Genomic DNA, 21,369 nt, shown 5'->3' on the forward strand with positions numbered 1-21,369 from the left:
AGAAGGACTTCCTAACTACTTTAGCTACATGGGTGTCGAATGACAGACTACTATCAACCTGGGTCCCCAGGTCCCTGATAACTTCTTCTGTGCTCAGTGGATTGCCACCTATTTGGTAGCTAGGGGTAACCTTGTTTTTCCCAAAGGGTATGACTATGCATTTTTTGGCATTTAACTTTAGGCCGTGGCTCTGGCACCAGTTATCCGTTTCTGTGAGACCCTTCTGAAGGATATCTGTGTCAGATGTGTTTTCTACTATGGCCCAGTTTGCAGTCATCTGCAAACTTTGTCAGCCATAACCCTCCTGTGTTTGCTTGTACTTGAAAAGTAGATGCCAAACAAGAGTGGGCCCAGGACTGAGCCCTGTGGGACACCACTTGTGACAGGCTTTGAGTCTGACATGGCGCCAGCAACTCTGACCCTGTGGGTTCTGTCACTCAGCCAGTTTGCAACCCATCTTGTGATGTATGGGTTAACATTTAAGCTGATGAGTTTTTCAATGATACCCGAGTGGGGTATTGTATCGAAGGCCTTAGCCAGATCGAGGTAGGCTGTATGGACTGCCTTTCCCTCATCAATGGCTTTGGTGACTGTTTCAAAAGTCAACCAAGTTTAAAAGGCATGATCTGCCTTTGACAAAGCCAAACTGGGTTGGATCCAAAGTCTGCAAATTCCCTATGTCTTTATTTATGAGGTCCATTATGATCCTCTCCATGGCTTTGCAGATAAGGCTTGTCAAGCTAATGGGCGGTAATTTCCAGGGTCTGTGGAGGCACCGCCTTTGTGAAGTGGGACCACAGTTGCAGTGCGCCACTCCTGGGTGCGTATCCAGAGGTAAGACTTTGATTAAACAGCTGTCCTAGCTGTGGGTTTAATTCCTCATTGAGTTCGTGGAGCACACAGCCGGGGACACCATCGGGTCCCATGGATGCTGTGTTTTTTGCTTTGGAGAGAGCAGTTCTCACTTGGGCGCTGGAGATGTTTCGGGGGCTGCACTCATTTGGTATACATATCTCTCCTTTTGGGGGGGCGCAAGAAGTTTGCACTGAACCTGTCAGCCAGTATGTTGGCAATGTCTGTAGGATCAGTAATCTTCACATCATTTTGAACTAGTTCTGAGCATATCTGGGAGTTTCCTCCTAGGTTTCTAACATAGCTAAAGAAGGCCTTATGATTGTCTTTTGAGTCTTTAGCTATTTTTCTCTCGAAATTTGCTTTGGATGATTTTATGAGAGCTCTTAGTTTTTACTTATAGTGATCAAGGGTGTCTTACCTTTTAAGGATTTTGCTCTATCTTGTAGTAGCTTCCTCCTTTTGTTGTAGAGTTTGTTTATGGCTGGGGTCCACCAGACTGGACGCTTGCCTTTGGTACAAAGAGTCTTTGTTTTGCTTGGGATTGCCTTATCCATGCAGTCCTGCAGGTGCTGGTAGAAGGCGTTTGTAAGTGATTCAGCGGCTTGAGTATTGTTTTCCGCCAGCTCGGGGCCTGAAAGGAGACCACACTAGTCTTTAGAAGTGTGAAGTCGGCTTTTGAGAAGTTCTTTACTGTGGTCTTTTTTATTTCAGGTGGGGGTGGGATGAGGACCTCCAGCGAGATTAGTTTGTGATCTGATCTCACCAGTGAGGGGTATACTTCGGTGTTGAACATTGTGCTCCCATGTTCGTGATGATGAGATCAAGTATGTTATCTCCTCTTGTGGGGATGGTGACTAGTTGTTCCATGGCATTTGAGTTTATGAATTCCAGGAACTTTTGGGCTAGGGTGTTTGGGCTTGAGTAGTGTTCCCAGTCTATATTAGGGTAATTGAAGTCACCTAGTATGATGGTGTTTGGTGATACATTTATCCCTCTAGTGTTTTCAGGAAGGCCATGTGAGTTTCCTGAGTTTGTGAGGGTGGCCTGTAACATGCTACAATTTGCAGAGCAGTCTTGCCTATGGTTAATTGCACCTGGATGGTCTCCGATGCATCGCGTTGCCACCAGTCTTGAGGTGTGGGTGTCCTTGATGAATATGGATACCCCTCCTTTCTTGGTATTGTCCGGATTTTGGGGCGGAACGCATGATATGAGGTAAAACCTGATAGCGCTGGGGTGCTCTCAGGAGCCTTGAACCAGGTTTCTGTCACAGCACAGACATCGATGTTCTCCATACTGAGGAGGGCCTCGAGTGCGTGCATTTTGAGATTTAGACTTCTGGCATTGAGCAGCATTACCCTTAGTTTTTTTCCTTTTTTGTGTTCTAGGGTGGTAGGTTTAGAATTTGAGCCTTGCCTAAAAAGGCACTATGGGGGTGGCAAGAGCCTTTGCCAATATCCGAATCCCAGGGTGACAGGTGCAAGCCGTCCCTTGAGCAGCGTGGCTTGTCCAGCATGTCATCCCAGGCAGACAGATACTGGATCCCCTTTGAATGACACCAGTGTTTAAGCCAATTGTTAAAGCTGATCATCTTATCTCTGTATTGTGGCATCATTCTTGGTGAAGGTAGGATACTGCTCATGGTCAGGGTCATACCTGCCTGGGCTACATAATCAGAGAGCTCCTCAATGTCTCTTTTCATGTAGTCCAAGGAGGTACGTCTCAGGTCGTTTACACCAGCGTGGACAATGACTGAGTCATATTTGTACCTGCTGTTGAGAGACCTGAGTGCTTGCGTTATGTGGCGGATTCTAGCGCCAGACAGGCAGCTTACTGTGACCTTCTCCTTACTCAGTCTGGTGAGCGGGACATCAGTGTGTCTGACTATGGAGTCACCAATGACTAGTGTGTCTGGCATTGTGTTTGGCCTTAAGGGCTGTGACTGTTTGACACTCTGACTGTGAGGTCTATGTGTTGCGGGTGTTGTGTTCTGAGGTGGTGGTTGTTTGGGTGTCTGCTTTGGTGGCCTCTGCTGTTTTGGTAGATTTTTGATCAGAGCCTCCGAGTATGTCTTTGTGTGTTTATGTGTATGATTTGAGGTTGTAATGGTACTATGTGAGACTGGGTCTATAGTGTGTGTGGTAACCTTCTCCTCCTGACTGGTCTTGCCAGTCCTATGTTGAGAGAGCTCAGCCTCCAGTTTGGCCGTATAGTTGCATCTCTCGCATGTATTTGTGTTTTGTGGGAGGAGGAAAGGGTTGTCTGTGTACATGAGGCAATTGAAACATTGCCTCAATATTTCCAGGTTCACCAGCTGAGCAGGAGAGGACACTAGCAACTGATCCCTCGACATGCTAGAAGGGTAGACGAAAAACTTTAAAAAAAGATTCCGGGGACGTGGGTGACCGAGAAATGGGGGGTTGCCTTTTTGGGGTGCTATCTATGACAAGAGTGCCGTATCAAGGTAATAAGTACTGTAGGAGCAAGTGCTAGGTTTAATAGATAGAGAATAGTCTACTTGGAGTCAAGTAGAGTTGATCTTTTTAGTTATAGGATACGCTGATTTGATCAGTAGTATAGTTCGAGGAAGGTAGTTTTAAGGGAAAATTTGAAGAGTGGACTTTAGGTAGCCCGAATAGTTTAAACCTGCTTAACCGGCACTGCCCTAGTGTGCAACAGTGGCAGCTCCGCTCTAAATCGCGCTAACGCGCGTTTAGCGCGTTTTATACCAGGGGGCTGGAAAAAGCTAGAAACTGGCCCAAAACGACCAATAAACTACTAGTTACTGGCTGAAACCTCACAAAACTGGACAAAAGGCAGCTCAATGCTTCCCACTCCCACTGGTAAGCAAGGTAGCTTCCCTTCCCCCAAATAAGGCAAGGAAACAGTACACAGGAACTACAACCAAAGCCCAGGAATCAGCAACTCTGAAACTTGAGTGTGTGTGTGTATGATTTGGCAGAACCAGGCGCCATATAAGCAACTAACAGTTCTCTTCTCCTTGTTCAGCCTGGTTAGAGGGGCATCTGTATATCTTACAATGCAGTCCCCTATTTTGAGAGTCCTTGGAAATGTATTTGCTTGCCTTAAGGGCTTAGTGTTTGGGGATCCACTAAAAGTGGCAGTATGTGTGGTGTTAGCTATTGTTTTTTTCTGATTGCCTTTGGGCTTCCTTAGCATAGCTTTGACAATGGGCAGTCTAGGCGATCTTTGCTGTTTTAGGAAGATTGCTTTTAAGTACCTCAGCATATGTTAGTCTGTGTGTGTGGTTTTGACAACGTCATATGCATTTGTATATGAGAGTTTAGCCTCCAATGTCATTGTGTAAGTATACCTCTTGCATAGTGTCAGCTTCTTTAAGGATTAAGTGATTGTCAGTAAATAAGCGACAATAACTGCACTCTCTCAAGATACTGATATCCACCAAGCTAGCTAGACAAGTTAAGTTAAGAAACTACATTCCATGCTGTCCAGTCCTTTGAAAGGTGAGTTACAAGGGGGTGGTATATTGGGGTTCAAAAACTTTTAAGGGTGCTTTGTTGGTGCACTTATTGGGATGCTTTATTGGGGCAGATTATGCTAAACAGTACTAAATTCTACTAACTTTAATGTTTACACAATACTGACCTACTAAATCTGTATGTATTGCTACTCAACATCCTACTAGCTGCTCTAAGCATGTTGGTGCACAAGGTATTTGCTCAATAGTGCTGCTTTACAAGGTGCAGTTTTATGGACTTTGCTGTTTAGGCGTTTGCTGCTGTGCAGGGTACTGCTAACTCATGCAAATGTGCAAAATTTACAGCAGCACAGAAAAAACAGAAAACTAATGAGCTCTCTGGCCAATAAAATTACTAGAGTATGAGTCCTTGTGTGTATATCGTAACGCAGCTCAAACAGGCAAACACTTCCTGCTACAAGACGAATAAATCCAGTCCTTCTAATGTAAAAACAGAGTAGAAGACTCCATCATGTGCAATGCTACCATAAACCAGTTAAACAGCTGGCAGGGAATCCCTTGATGAAGGCAATTTTAAGACAGTCTTACAGCATTGTGACCATTTACTCTTGCCAGTGCCCACTGTTAGACTGTATCATCTTTTTTAAAGAGGGCTTGGCCATTCAAGCCAGAGATGAATTTGTGAATACCCATCTAATTATCCAATTCCTGTTTGAAGGAAGAAAGTGCATTAGACTGCTTGCCATGGAAATCTATTCTAGAGTTAATGAAGGTGTTGTTTTATAAACCTACCCCTCCACTATGTTTTATTTATTTACTATCAGCAATTTAAATTGCTGGTTACAGTATTTGTAGGATTACTTGATTTGTGGAGATCCAAGACCACTGGGTTCATAATGGCATGGAAGGCAAGTCACAGGTCTACCCTCAGAAATCTGTATGATACTAAATAAAGGGACAATGCTTTCAGTCTTTTCTGGTAGTTTAGCATTTTTAAGCCAGTGAACTTCTTAGTTAGGACTCTCTGAGGTCTTTTTCGTAGTTTGCTGTGTCTAGTGAGGTACATCTCAAATGGGGCACTATGTTCAGTAATTGGCCTAATCATGTTGAATGTAATGGGGCAATGACTTCTTTAGATCTGGATGATATTCCCCCTGACAATTAGCTGTGTTTAGTAGAAGGACTTTCTGCTGTTGTTGCATAATAATAAACAGGAGAAGGACTTATCAACCCAAGTTCCAAGGTCTTTAACAATATTCTCATTTTGGAGTGGGGTGTTGTCTATGGTGCAGGCAAGGGAAGGGTTGCTTACCAAATGTGACAACATTGCACTTTTTAGCATTTAATTTGAGACCATTTTAGAACACCATGTATTTGTAAGCATAAATCCTCACTGAAGGGCTTTGGCATTAGAGGGGGACCTGACAAAGACTACACGTTTATAGCTATCAGCAGACTTAGTCAGCCAGTCTTGGTTCATGATCTGGTGATCAGAAAAGTAAATGCTAAACAAAAGAGGTCTCAGCACTGACCTGAACATACTGATTATGCTAGCATGGAGGATGGTGTCAAATGCCTTGGCCAGGTCAAGGTACAGTGTGTGGACAGCATGACTGCCGTCAACAAAGAATCCATACTTGACTGTATTCTTGTATCCAAGCCACTTAATGTAAGTTCCTTTGGATGTTTAACTGATATAATCAGTGATTATCTTCCCATATTTGCATTAAGATGACTAAATGATAAGAAGAAATCAAGTCATTAACTAACCAGTATGAAGAAATTTTCAACAATAGCCTTAGAGACTGTAACTGGTCATCTCTAAAGACTCTACCCCTTGATGAAGCAATATCTAATTTCAACACAAACCTTCTTAATATACTGAATCACTGTGTGCCACTTTGTAGAAAAAGAGTTAAATCAAACCCAGCACAGTGGTTAACAAAATTTTTATAGGGATAGCAAACTACTGGCCTCCAGACCTCAAGCAGCTCTTAAACAATCATAATTCTGAATGAAAGAAGATACTCTACTATATTCTCAGCTGGACTGACTATCCTTCTTTTTGATTTTGATTGAGACTGTGGTCCTCAGATGACTGTGCTAATCCTTGTTCAGCAAACCTTTTGAGTTTGAGATCCCAGAACTATAGAAACCAAACAGCTCATGGCCCTAAGAGAGAAAATATGGACAAACTGGTTTAAAAATAAAACAGAGTTTCCATCAAAATTTCAGACACATTAGAAAACTTACTAAACAAAAATTAAATCAGACAAGCAGTCATACTACCAACTGCTCCAATGCAACTATCAGAGCAATCAAAAAGCACTTCTAGCCCTTCATTAATAAACTCCTTTATCCTGGCCTATCACCAATGCACTATCACCAACAAAAAAAAGACTTGTTTCCAAATTAATTTCCCATTTTATGTAAGCACTTCTTACTTAAGGATACCCCCTTCTCTATCCACAATCTCACAAAAACTTAAAATTTACACAGATTAGTTTAGTTTCCAGTCTATCCCAACAACTACCCCAGCCTATCCCACCATTTAACAATATCCAAAAATAAATCTGACATCCTTCTTATTAACATAAATCTCAGAAGCCTGTTAAACAAAATACATAAATTCCTGCCACCCTCACCCTATACACTCCAGACATTGCTATTCTAATCAAAACCTGGCTTAAACCCGACATAAACAATAATGAATTCATACCCCCCGGCTATAACATCCTTATACAAGACAGACCAAACAAGAGAGGTGGAGGTGTAGCAATAGCATATAAGGACTATCTTAACCTTGAGAAACTACAAGTAAAGCCCCCAGACCTAAACAATACTGAATTACAAGCCTCAACCCTAAATATCAACAATACAAAACAAATAATCCTACTAGCAGTGTATATAGTCCACCCAACAACCATCCATCTACTATAGAAAACCTACTGTCCTGGGCATCCACTTCTTTAACCAAGAAACCATTATAGTTGTTGACTGGCAAACCTATACCTCTGAAACCCCCTCCAACTGCATAAACCTACATGGTTTCTTCCAACTGATACAAGCACCTACCAGGATAGACAAAACCAGCAACATAAAATCAATTCTCAACTGGACCATGACAAACAAACCTGTGCTTATTAATCACTCATTGTCTGCCAGACAGTCTTTGTGATCACTTACTAACATATATCTTAAGGCACCTCAACTCTGTCCCAAAACTATATTATATAAACAAGTATGTAACACAAAAAACTTCTCCACTGACATCTTTAAACAACTGCTGCAAAACTGCAACTGGCCCCCACTAAAATATCTCCCATTAGATTAAGCAGTCCAATATTTCAAACAGTAAATTCCTTGATATACTAAATACCCTGGCCCCTACTAGATACATTAGATCAAAAACAAATTACTGTCCATGGCTCACAAAGAAAACCAGGCAACTACTAAAGCAAAGAGATAAACTATGGTACCATCATCAAGCAAACAAAAGGCTTCCTTGACCAATACTGTCACTTAAGAAATATTTGCAAAAATAATCCCAAATTTGATAAAAAAAACAGTAGTACTCAACAATGCAGCACAAGCATCAAAACAATCCACAAGAATTCTGGGGCACTCACAAACAACTTTTTCAACCAGGCCATACTTCTTCCCCATCTCCTAATAGCCATAACTCAGAGGACAGTATAGCATCCCAATTTTACTCTTTTTTCATAAATTCAGTAACATCACTAATAAAAAACAAAAACAAATCCTTACAAATCCCTTAACATGCTGTCAAAAACACCCCATCCTCACTCATTCTCAAACACATCTAAATAGACAAAATAAAGAAATTACTGAACAAGCTAAAACCTACAACTGTTGCCGCTGACAAACTACCAAATGAATACCTCAAATTAGCAGCTGATGTCATCTGTTACCCAGTATGAATTCTGATCAAGAAATAGATCTCAGAATAGCATATAGCAAAAAATTTGGAAGATCTCCTATGTAATCCCCCTCCGAAAAGGGGCTCTTCACTGGAACTCTCCAACTATAGACTGATATCCATACTGTCCCCTCTATTTAAAAATTCTAGAGAAATGTGTCCACTCACAGTTAATGGACCATCTGCTAACTAATAAGCTCCTTGAAACTCACAACAGGAATTTTGATCAGGCCACAGTACTATCACTGCCCTACTGCAGTTTACCAACACTGCAAATCAATTAAAAAACAACAGTCAAAAGGTCTTCTTGATATTTTTAAATATGTCAAAGGCATTTGACACAGTGTCCCACAAACAGCTCCTACAAGAACTAGCATCCCTTGACATATGAAAAAACACCCTAGCATGGTTCCAAAATTACCTCTCAGATTACAAGTCATCAAGTGGCAAAATTATCTCTCTTCCCTACTTCCTGTTACAGTAGGTGTTCCACAAGGATCATTTCTAGGTCCACTGCTCTTCTGTGTGCTCACCGATAATCTCCACACTGCAACTAACCTTGCCACCATCATACAAATATGCAGATGACTCCACAGTCATCTGCTCCACTCCCTCCCTACTGCAGCTACAAGACATTACCCAAAGATCCTTCACTGCTATTGAATCCTTTCTAAATAAATATCAACTCATCCTAAACCCCAACAAAACCAAGCTAATGCAATTCTTCAACAACAACCACATAACAAACAAACTCAGCCAGAACTTGAATATCACCTCATCCAATCATGCACGCTCTTATTGAACCAATCATCAAAACTACACTAGTAGGTGTCACTATTGATAGTAATTTAAAATTTGACAAGCACATATCACTGGCAATAAGAAAGGCTCACATTAAGTTAGGTTCTCTGTACAGGATTAAGTCTTATCTAACTCTTCCAGACAAGCAATCGCCAGAACTCTCCTACTATCTATCCTATTCTATGCCTCCCCTGTACTAACAAACCTAAGGAAAACTGACTTGAACAAACTTGAAACATGCTACCACAAGATAGCCAGATTTGCTGCCAACCTACCCCATAAAACTCATCATTGCCTCACCCTAAAACAACTCAAATGGCTAGAACTACCTAACACTTATCCTTCAACCAGCTTATCCTAACCCACTCCATAGTATACCAACCTGACAAATGCCCAGCCATACAAAAACTAATACAAATCCATTTCAACAATAGAACCCTAAGATCTTCTGATAAATTGCTGTTAAAAGTTGCAAAGTCCACCAACAGCTTTGGAGACTCACTTTACTCAAATCACATCTGTAAAGCATGGAACTCTATCCCTCAGAATACTCTAAACACCAGGGACCCTGGCCAATTCAAAAACCTGCTAAAGATCCATCTAAATTACTGGTCATGCTCTTGCTCCTCACCTGGATGAACAAACTCAACATGTCCACTCAGCCCACTCTCAAACTCCATCTACAACTCTCTATTCTAATGCATAGAATGTGTGGCCTAACTTTTCCTGTATGGTAGTCGACAATCAATATTCTATATTATTATTATATTATACAGTTTCTTTTTATCGTTTGTATAATTTCTGTGCTGTTATGTGTACTTGTCTGTTTTTATTATCAACAGAATTTCTGTGCTATAATACTGTGTACTTGCTTGTATGTGGAGCTTTTCTCCCCGGGCCTCTGCTGAAAATGGGCAACAAACCCAGTAGGACTACCCCGGTAAACAAATGTTAACTAAATAAATAAAATAAAATAAAATAAATGTATATTTGCACATAGTAAAATTAACCACCTTAGCATCAGACAATTTACCTGTTGAGTATCTGAAAATAACAGCAGAAACCCTCCCCTCCCTCTTCTATCCTTATAAGCAATTCTGTTTCAGAAAACTATGTCCCAGCCCTCTAAAAAAAGTCTTTTACTATAACAAAGGAGGCATATATGCAGAATTTGCCAACTATAGGCCTATAGCTAGCTTAAAACCTCTATCAAAAACCTTAGATAAATGTATCCATTCACAATTCTTAAAATAACTCAACAATAACCTATTCTGCAACACCTGACGTGGCTTTCATCCTAAGAATAGTACCACAACCACCATTCTCAATTTTATAAACACCATAAACCACATGATAAATTCTGCTCACTTAGTATAATCTATTTTCTTGACCTGTAAAAAGCATTTAACACTGTCTCTCACCAAAATCTACTCGCAAAATTTGCATCCCTCAACCAGTCCCACTCAGGACTGTCATGGTACCACACCTATCTCACAGACAGCAGATGGTAAAATGGCTCCAGGACTTTTCAGCCTTCCTACCTGTTTCCATTGGAGTCCCACAGAGTTCAGTACTTGGCAGCCTCTTGTTCAGTACCTTTATAAAGTAACTTCACACAGCCCCCAAACACTCAACCATAATTCAATATGCAGATGACACCCCATCATCTACTCTCAAAAGTTAATGACTTTGCCCAGGACTCCTCCTCTTCCACTGAAACATGGCTAAGAAAACCTCACCTTCTGAATCCTAAGAAAACAAAACTAATGCTCTTCATCCCAGAACATTTCTTGGACAACAATCTTTCAAAATACTTTCTGAAAATAACATGAGAATAGAAGTAGCACAACAATTAAAGTTCTCAGATATTCCTGATGCAATAAACAATGGGGATATGATGATACTCATCCTTCAAGTCCAAGGTCATCATGTAGCAGTTGTCCATCCTTCAAAATACTACAATAAACCTTGTGTGGTTGCGGTTATCTGCCTCCGACTGAATCTTTTTGGTGATTCGTTTTTGTTTTATTCAGTCGAGCCTCCTTTATCGGCAGCAGAAAAGGAAGCACTGACAGCAGGGTGAACATCTTGAAATAACAAAATGTGGTCTGGTGGACAAGGGAAGCCCCCCCAATGTTCCCTCCACTTCCACCTGTAACCTCTGTCAACAATGTTGAGCATCCATTTGCTAAAAACTACTGATAGCTAGGCTGCCTTGTTGAGAGCTAACTTTTGCGATGAGGAACCCAGAGGGGAACTTGCGAATGACAAGTGCCAAGTCTTGTCATAGTTATAGACTGGGAAAGGAGTTATCCTTTTTAGGAAAGGAACCCTTCTTATTAGGTTTGGCAGAGTTCTCATCCTGCCATTTCCTTTTGGTGCCTTGTTTTTTGCTTGGCTGTGTGTTCTGTTTGTTGGGGCACCAACATTATCTTCCTTATTGGGAATATGAAACATTTTAGACATCCCTTGCATCAGTTTACCTCTGCGATCCCAGTGTTTAAGGATCTGTTTAGCTGCTGTACCAAACATACAATCAGCATCAAGGCGAGAATTCAAAATGTCATTTTTAACTCATCAGAAAAGTTGGTTGTGCAACCAAGCATACCTGCTTACCACAACTGATAAGGCTGCATTTCTAGAAACAGTATTGCACCCTCCAAGGCACACTTTAAACATGTTTAGATACTTGTGCAAAACTGGAAACAATCTTTTTTCACACAGTCTTTCTGCTGCACAAGTAACAATGCAGTGAACTTGTCTAAACTATAAGTACACCTCAGCACAAACTTCCAATAAAACACTGGTAACTCAACATATGAAATGCTGCCATGCCAGATTGTGCCATCTTCTTTTCCTGAGATTCAAGCCACGTGCATAGCTTATCTTCAGGTACTGTGTTTGATGAAGACATAGTCTTTTATTGGAGAAGATTGCTGGGGACACAGAAGCAGGGGGATTGGAGGCCAGACATGGCCAAGCACACCCTGAATTTCTTAAACACTTTTGTTTAGGATGACACTCATTCAGCAAAGGAAAATTGCAAGCTTTCTTTAAAGCATCTTCCAATACTGACACCAATGGAGGGAAGGTCACCACATCTGAGACCTCATCCTCCAAAAGATCATATACCTTTCTGATCTCAGGGACAGCTGAAGACTGCTCTCCATTCAATGTATAGCTAAATGTGGATGCCATTTGTGGAAAAGAAGACATCTGTTTGGGTTTCTAAACCTTTTCATTCTCAGAGGAAAATGACTGATCAGGCTGTGACACTTCTGAAACCTCAGATTCTGGATCCCTTTCAAAATTAGAATCCATGTGGGTTGAACAGGGGTGGGACCACCTGCATTTCTTATTACCTAGGTTTGCACCTCCATAATCAATGGCCTGAATAATGGATCTAGTCATAGCCACTAGGTCAGGTGAAAACACAGTTGGAGACTGTTGCCCTGTAATGTGATGGGTCTTCTGTCCCTTTTTTGCATGCACTGCACTAGTAGGAGAATCTCTGGGGGAGACATATATGTACTGTCAACAGTTTCTTCACCCTTGACTTCTCCTACACCTAAAGAATTTGTTATTCCATACCTGAACCATGCAATGGTACAGCCTTGGAGGACATGTCTGTCCCTTGTGTCATGCACAATTGTGGTACTAACACACTCCAGGGGAACTGGATGCAAAAGAAGGTGAGTAATCCAATAGCCTGACCAAAGCTACTGCAGAATCATAAGCAATAGGCTGGGGCATATTTCTTGATTTACATTTATTATTTTTAGGTGCACAAGTGGTAGATGGTGTGTGTGTGCGTGTGTGTGTGTGTGTGTGTGTGTGTGTGTGTGTGTGTGTGTGTGTGTGTGTTGGGGAGGGGACACTGTATCTGAGTTCATCACATCAGGGGACAAAAAACTATTCAGTGATACCAAAGAATGGCTGCACATTTATCCCTGTAAAAAATGGATGAATCCTACTATTCTCTTTCTAAATAGCAATCTGAAGTCTATTTTTGTAGGGATACTATTCTGAACATTGCACTAAATAAAAAGATAGTAGTTTCAGCAACCCTGTTCAAAGCACAAAATACATGTCACAAAGATCCCCCATTTTTTATAAAAAAGCTAGTTTCAGTCCCAAATGATTAGAAACAGCCTAAAACAACATTAGACGGGAAATAAAGTATAAACTTATGAAAAATTCCTGTCAGAAATGTTTAATATATAAAATGGTGGGAAAATCACAATTTAAACAAATTTTTTTTAAAATTCTGATATCTACTCAGTCACCTGAAGTAATTATAACCCCAAAGGAAAACATACAGTCAAAAAGTCAGTAAGTTCTCCTGTCAAAACTTTCAAATTAATCTTATAATAAAGAGTAGAAGACATACTGCAGGTAAAGTAAAACTCCAAGCACATACAATTTCCCAATCAGAAAAAAAGTCAAAGCAGAAGAATATATTTCAAGCATTGGCAAAAAAAAGGCAGAGAGAAGAAATAAAGACTCCGAATGGGGTTAGAAGTGTAAACCTGTAAAGAAATGTAAAGAGACAAACTTGATGGCTGTAAAGTTCTTTTGCATTATGTTTTGTTGTGCTGTTGTGTGCTTATTTTTACATCAGTGAATTACACTTTATATAAAAGATCTTTCTGATGCTTGTTAATTTTTTTTTACAAAAAAAATTATCTGCTTTCTGTTTTGTTACAATACATGTGCTGAATCAATACATGCAGATGCTAGCTGTATTTCAAACATGCACGGATTTAGTAGAAGTTGGTTGCAGTAATTTAAAAAAAGTTGAAGTAAAACACTTTACCTTTATATGGTGCAATTTCTGCTACTGGAATACGGCTGCCATTTAAGCGAGTTAGCAAAAGTTTGGGAATTCGATAATCTCCAATTCCATAGCGTTTATCTCCATTCCACTGGTACTCTGCTTGAGGTATGACAGTACCAATCGTTCCAAGGAAAGACCCATCCAAATCTTTGATTATATTCTTCTTTTTACCATCACATTCCATGTCTACACAATCTGAAGGATTCACTTTGCTGCAAAGAAAGTGACAAATGAAAGACTGTTATACTTTGTTCAAAGAGATGGCTTCAGCATACTCTGTCAAAGTAATTACTGTATCTGCATTTCATTCCTAGGGGCCTGAAGTAACATTCATTCAAGACTACTGTGTAATATGTTAAAGTAAAAAAAAATAATCAATGTTAAAAGCCCTAGCAAATCATAATACACCAGCTGTTTTGCTGAACCAAACATGTTGTTGTATTCTCTTAAAAATATCAGTGATGGGGATTACAAGAAAATTTGTTCCAATGCAAATACATTATCAACAAGATGCATAGCATGCTGCATGTGCAAACAGGTCACAAGCATGAGTTATCTTTGTTGTCTCCAGAGGAAAGTCACCTAAATTTCTTGTTTAATAAAGAATACTGTATGGGTGTGTGCATATATGGCATTAAATAAATGGTGCAGTCTGCCTCTTTCAGCATGATATACTGAACAGCAAGCAAGGATGATGTTGCAGATCACGGCACAGTGAGGATAAGGGAATATTCCCTTTCCCCACTGTAGTGCAATCTCGGAGTTAGAATATATAAGTAACAGGGGCGTGGAGGCACAGCCCACCCAAATGGGTGGGTGGAGGGGGGCTTGCCCTCCTGCATCAATGTGTTTATATATATATATATATATATATATATATATATATATATATATATATATATATGTATATATATATATATATATATATATATATATATGTTATATTATATGTGGTGTGGTACAATACTACACAGTCTGAAACCAAAGCAGATGGAGCTAACAGCACTACAACCTGTCTCATCCCTTATTTCATATTTGTGAATACCAGATGTAATAAGGTGTGAGATGCAATTGCAAAGTTATTAAATATTTCACCTAATAATGGTGCAGCTGTAGCCCCCAGTTTGTCTGAGAACTACAAATTGTAGAGTCTGAAGTTTTTTTTTGATTACAAGCAGTAAAGAGGGAAGAAGTCTGAACTGGTATTACATTTTTCCATAACAGTAGGGACAAAGCCCTACAAATTCATAATATGGCTGAGTTTTCAGAGGAAAGGTATTGTACTGATGAGGAACACATTTCAGAGTTACTATGATCTAAGAAATAATCTACCATATTTGTATTATTTTTTCTTCATGAAGACACAAGGTCCAAGTGAGAGCACTGGTGCTTGTTACTTTGTTTGGTATCAGAAATGACCACAGAAGATGTATTTTGTTGCATGAAGCAGATTTAATGTTAAATAAAGTGACTGTTGTGTGCTCAACAAGTGATTACCTTGTTACAATTGAAAGAGCTCACAGAAGAATTAGAAGTATGCTAGTGAAGAAAATAGAGAAGTTTTAAAAAAAAGTAAGAGTAAAGAAACTGGCCATGAGATTTGGAGGAAGTATACAAAGAACCCTAAAGGTGTTATAAAGAAATTTTAGAAAAGGTGTACCTATAATAATAATAAAAGAAAATGCCAATGCGTAGGAGCCATGACAACATAAATCATTTTGCTAAATTGTGTGAAACGGAAAACACGTTTGCGCAAACCAACTTACTATAACAGTAGATGGGATATATGCTGCCAATGAAATGACTACCTTCCAGCTTTCAAAGCTTCAAGGCACCTTCCAAGCATCCTATCCATTGTAGTGCTTGAGGAGCGCTATATAAAAGCAGTGGTAAGGCTGCCAAAAGCTACAGAGATTTCTTGCCTCAAGTATGGAGGCTAAACCCTGAAAAGAGAATGGTAGGAAAGGAAAATCCAGTATAAAACTTTTGTAATGATATATAGTTATTTAATTATTTACATTTGTCTACCAGGAAAGTGTGACCGGGTAATAAATGTCCATTTTCACCAGAGGTCCAGGGAGAGAAGCTCCAGAGAGTAAATAATAATGAGAAAAACATATATAGCTAAGCAAATCAGATGTACATATATTCTAACACTGTAATACATAAGATACAGAAATGCAAAATGAAGCACAAGTTATATTAAAAGTGAATATAACAATCACAATAAAAAAAGTATATGAAAACTAACCAATTACACTAGAACAAATAAAACAACAAAGGAAAATAAACGAGCAAGAGGTATTTAGAGGAGAAAACAGGAAGATTAAGGAGAGCAGTGGTTAAGAGGCAGAGAAGGTATAGGAAGCTGCTGGATTTACTAAGAGTAATGAGGAAAAGAGTACTGAGTTATAGCACGCCTGTAAGTGAGAAGAACGTAGGATGGAACAAAACATATATACTAAGTATATAAGAGAAGTAGTGGGAAGGGTGCTTTCAAATGGAGAAAGTAAGAGTCATGGCATTATAACATACATGCAAATGAGAGTGCAATGTAGAAAGAGATATATGAGGTATAGGAAGCCAGATGGTAGGAAGGAAGAGGGGGGTTCTGAGTAAGAGGAGCAAGGACAGGGGAAGGAATACAGAGTAGAAGAAAGTTAGATAGGCGAAAGGAAAAGTAAAAGAGATGTAGAGAGGATGAGAACGAATTAAAAATGTTGTGATGATAAGATAAGAAACTGGCCCCAAGAAATGGGGAAGCCAAGAGCTGTAATGTACAATTAGTTAGTAAGATGAGAGGTTTGAAAGAATGGGTAGAATATGATAATGTAGATCAGATCTTGCAGGTGTGGTGCACAAGCATAGCCACGAGTAAATAAGGTATTCTTTGAGCGAGGAGCTAAATAAATGGAGGCTAGGCATAGTTCTGCACACACCCACACCTTGGCAGGAAAAGAAAATAATGGGGGTGGTGGGAGGGAATAGCTACTGCAACAGTAATTTATTACAACTTCTACTGTTACGGTAAATTTACTTACATGACTGTATTATGTTCAACATTAGATCACTACTGGAATAGCCTATGTTATTTGGGAAGATTACCACAGCATAGGAATATGCAGTGAGGAAGAAGGAATTCAAGAATTCAGGATCACCTGGAGAATGATCCTAGCAAAGCTTGTTTTGGTCCTGGAAAAGAATCCATTTTGTAATGCTTTTGAAAAAGTATTTACAGAGTACCAAGTTGCTGCCTCTAGAATACTTCTAGATTCTATCCCTTTTCAAAAAGTCACACAAGAAGCCAATGCCAGGTAGAGTGAGCCCTAACTCTGCCAGGAAGTGACTTGTTCTTCTAAGAATAGCAGAAAAAATAGAATGAGACAGCCATCTGGAAATTGTTTTGTCACTGGTTGTCCTGTCTTCTTAACTTCATAGGAAGCAAACAGCTGAACAGCCTTCCTGAATAATTTAGTTATGTCCGAGTAGATTCTCAGCTGTCTTTGGACATAGAGTGTGTAACATTCTTTCCCCCTTGTTTTTAAGTTCTGGAAAGAATACAGGGAGGTGAATAGATTTGGTTAAGATAAACTCTGAAACAACTTTAAGCATAAAAGAAGAATTTGTTCTGAAGAAATGTTTTCCTTGTAGAAAATGAAGTAGGGTTGGCTCACCATAATTGCTTGTAACTCAAGAAGTCAGAGCAATGAGTAACAAAGGTTTTCAAGTTAGGAACATTAAGTCAGCCTGATGAGCTGGTTCAAATGGAAGATGTGTTAGCTTCTCGAGCACAAAGCCAATATCCCAAGGAGGAGTACAAGACAGGTAAAAGGGGGATCTAAGAGCAGACAAGCAGAAATAGCAAAAAGATTAATACTGATAAAATAGTAGGAAAGGCTAGAGTATAGCAGCCCACACAAATATTCTAGAACCAGAGGCACCCAGGTCTTAAAAAGGTCTGGTACATAGTATGGCACTAACTACAAAATCTTTTCTACTTACAAGTTTAGTTGCTTATGTTGCTTCTAGCTGCACATCCTCAGAGATCTAATCTTGTTTCTAAACAGGCAAGACAAGAAGTTTGTCCAGTATAAAATACACCATATATACAGCTTAGCAAATAGACCACCTGGTCTGTTCTGTGCTATTATGCATAATATATCACAGCAGGTCTATATCACAACGTTGAATGTACAAAAGTTCAATCGTTGTAATATCGAACCCTAAAGTCTGGATGCCAACAAAACGGAAAACACAGAACAGCGATTTTTTTTTTCCCAGTGGGAAAAAAAATCGCTGTTCCGTGACAAAAAAAAAATTAACCTTAAACTTAAACTAAAATGGGGGGCTTCACCCTCCCCCCACTTAAATATACCAACTCCGAGATCGCACCACAGTGGAGAAAATAGCAAAGCCCTGAAAATGGCCCACTGATTTTTTTTTTTTACCTTGGAAAAAATTCGATGTGCCGTGGCTTCACTATTTTCAACTTTCGGACTTTAGGGTTCGATATTACAACGTTCGAATTTGTTTTAATTCGACGTTGTAACATAGACCCTATCATAGCATTTGTATTTTTATTGCAAGTATCTAAGTTTTCTAGTCATAGGACCAACCTTACATTTACTAAAGGGAGCACAATCCCTCAAGAAAGCTATTAGAATGAATGTACATTCAGTAGAGGAATCATCATTTTCTATTTCTCTAAAATTTGAGCTAAATTCCTACTTCTCTTATGAGTAAATGTACACGCACCTGATAAAACTGAACTTATGCTTTAACAAAATTGTCCAACATCTCTGTATCACAGATTTACTTTTTATGGCTTCTTGCCTCATAGATAGCTATAAAGCTAGGTGTACGGGGATTTCCCTTGGTACTACTAGACAATTTCTAGACATATGCCACAGAACTGTGTGCCTCTTCTGTCCAGGAGCTGTTACATTCCCTATGTTGAAATTTTTGCTGAAAATTCTTAAACAGTGAAATATAATCTTGTTCAGAAGAACATATGCATTTAAAATGCATAAACTGACCGTATGTTTTAAATCAGGTGTTGGGGATGACAGTTAGAGAGTCAATGACAAGGCTTTTTAGAAAATGGTTTCTTATAAAGGGACGCATGTATGGTCACATCCAAAATATGAGGCATATTTATCTTTAAAATTTCAGTTGTAAGATGTTCCACTCCGAAACTGAAATGGATCTCAATCTATGTGTTGTTAATGTAGTCCAGAAACTGGCAAGATCACTGTTGAATGAAGCTCGGTTATCCAGCAATCATTCAGCTAATGTCATTTCATGTTGATACAATCTAAAAAACATTTAGTGTTGGTGTTCTAGATTAATTGTTTCTCAAAATACTCCATAAATATATCAATATATATGGGGAAAGAGAAGTCTCCATTGCTGTACCTGTCAGATACAGATAAGAGTCCTTTAACATTTTTTGTTAACACACTTTCTACCAATTAAAGAACTAAGTCACCGAATTCAAATGTATACAGAGCAGAAGAGTCCAGCTAGAATTCAACAGCTTCTCTGACCAGTTTATGAGGTGTATTGGTTAACAAGACTTTATATCCAAACTACAAAGCAAACAGGTGGTATAACCTGAAGCTTTGACATTAGTTGGAGGAACTGTGTGGTATCCTTAATGCATGACCATACCTTATTCAAAAATGGTTTTGAGACATATTTCCAAAATATTAGACAAGGGCTCTATAAGAGTCCCCGTTGGGCATCATGGAGGTTTGTTCAATGACTTCTGTATATAGGTAAAATGTAAAATATTGATATTTAGGATACATTACCTGCAATTCAGTACTAGAAGAACCATAAATAATCAACTACGTTAAAAACTCATTAATTTGGTCTTAAAATTGGGGTACAGGGTGATATTGTACATTTAGAAAGTATACTATATTAGACAATTGTGCTAAGACCTCATTGCGTAAGATGAATCATCTAAAACTACAACAGCCCTACATTATCTGCTTGTGTCACTATTAATACTTTATAGTTTCTTATTTTGTGTTTTACAAGGTGATAGAGTCAAACTGAATCTAGTATTCTCAAAAAGGTAGATAGCTTTATCATACACTTTCAACACTGTTGTCTCAAATGTTTTCACTAGTGAGTGACTTCCCTCTCCTTAAACCACCATATGAAGTTCAGTGCCTACATAACTTCTTTAAGTCTTGAACCACCTGACATTCAGTGGTAAACCATGAAGGAATAAAGCTTAAACCTTTATTGAGTACTGTAATATGTTCATTATGCATACAGTGTTCAAAAATATTAAAAACAAAATCATTAAATTCTGTAATACAGTTTGCATTTTGCATCCAACACTTGTTTGAATGTCTCTGAGATGTAAGCATGTTTCCTACCACCCCTTCTGGATTTAGTTCTATAAGGCGGGTTTGTGATGAAAGGTTTACATTACTCAAATGTTTAGGGGTTTGTGGTTCATCACAGGAGACTAAATCAGTGCCCAAATTAGAATAATATCCTCAGAAGCACTAGTGCCTGATAAAAGAAAGTTCACAGGATCTTAATAGATCTCGGAAAGGTACTTCATTTTCTTCTTTTTTCCTGGAAATTATTTGACTGTGTACTGCTAGCAAACTGAACAGTGCATTTAAATGTAGTCCCACTCAATTCTCTCTCTCTCTTTTTTTACTGTAGTCATTTGGATAATATTTTCAATTTTTAAGTTTTTCCTTTTTTTAGTTTGTAACTTGAAGTCCCGACTATCTACATTTCTGAGAACTCTCAGTATTGAGAATGATCACATTATATGCTCCTTTTGGGCTGTACTGATTTCATACAACCAATATTTGTGTGCCAGTGCAGTTATGTAGTGCACTGCAGTGCTGCTGTGTCACAAAATCTGCAGCAGAATGTTAGGAGTAACATGACAGCAGGCAGAAGGGTGTTGTGGCCAATGCAGTTATGTAGTGCAGTGCGGTGCTGCTGTGTCACAACATCTGCAGCAGAATGTTAGGAGTAACATGACAGCAGGCAGAAGGGTGTTGTGGCCAATGCAGTTATGTAGTGCAGTGCGGTGCTGCTGTGTCACAAAATCTGCAGCAGAATGTTAGGAGTAACATGACAGCAGGCAGAAGGGTGTTGTGGCTAATGCAGTTATGTAGTGGAGTGCAGTGCTGCTGTGTCACAAAATCTGCAGCAGAATGTTAGGAGTGACATGACAGCAGGGTGTTGTGGTGATGCATGCTATATCTGCATTTATATTTGTTCATGCGTGTGTGTAGTGTATGTGTTCATCTATTTGGAACTTAGAATCATATATCATCGTGACCATATGAATGACATTCCGAAACATCAAACTTTCTGTACTGAGGTCGCAATACAGTGGGGATCAGGGAATTTTCCCTGTTCCTCAATATAGTGTGGTCTTGGAGTTGGTATATAACATTAGAAGAGGATGTGGAGGGATGCAGGCTTGCTTGC

The 21,369-nt window shown here is 39.2% G+C and overlaps 1 protein-coding gene across 1 annotated transcript in view; it reads right to left on the bottom strand.

The window, feature by feature from the left end:
* LOC122798278 (fibrocystin-L-like) overlaps positions 1–21,369 on the bottom strand; it is a 399,773-nt gene that overhangs the window by 244,985 nt on the left and 133,419 nt on the right. Inside the window, exon 9 of the mRNA XM_044067090.1 lies at positions 13,873–14,105. Within this exon, the coding sequence (XP_043923025.1) occupies positions 13,873–14,105 (233 nt within the window). The remainder of the gene's footprint in view (positions 1–13,872; positions 14,106–21,369) is intronic.

This window comes from Protopterus annectens, chromosome 3.part1, assembly GCF_019279795.1.
Source record: "Protopterus annectens isolate FY-2018-M chromosome 3.part1, PAN1.0, whole genome shotgun sequence".
NCBI lineage: Eukaryota > Metazoa > Chordata > Ceratodontiformes > Protopteridae > Protopterus > Protopterus annectens.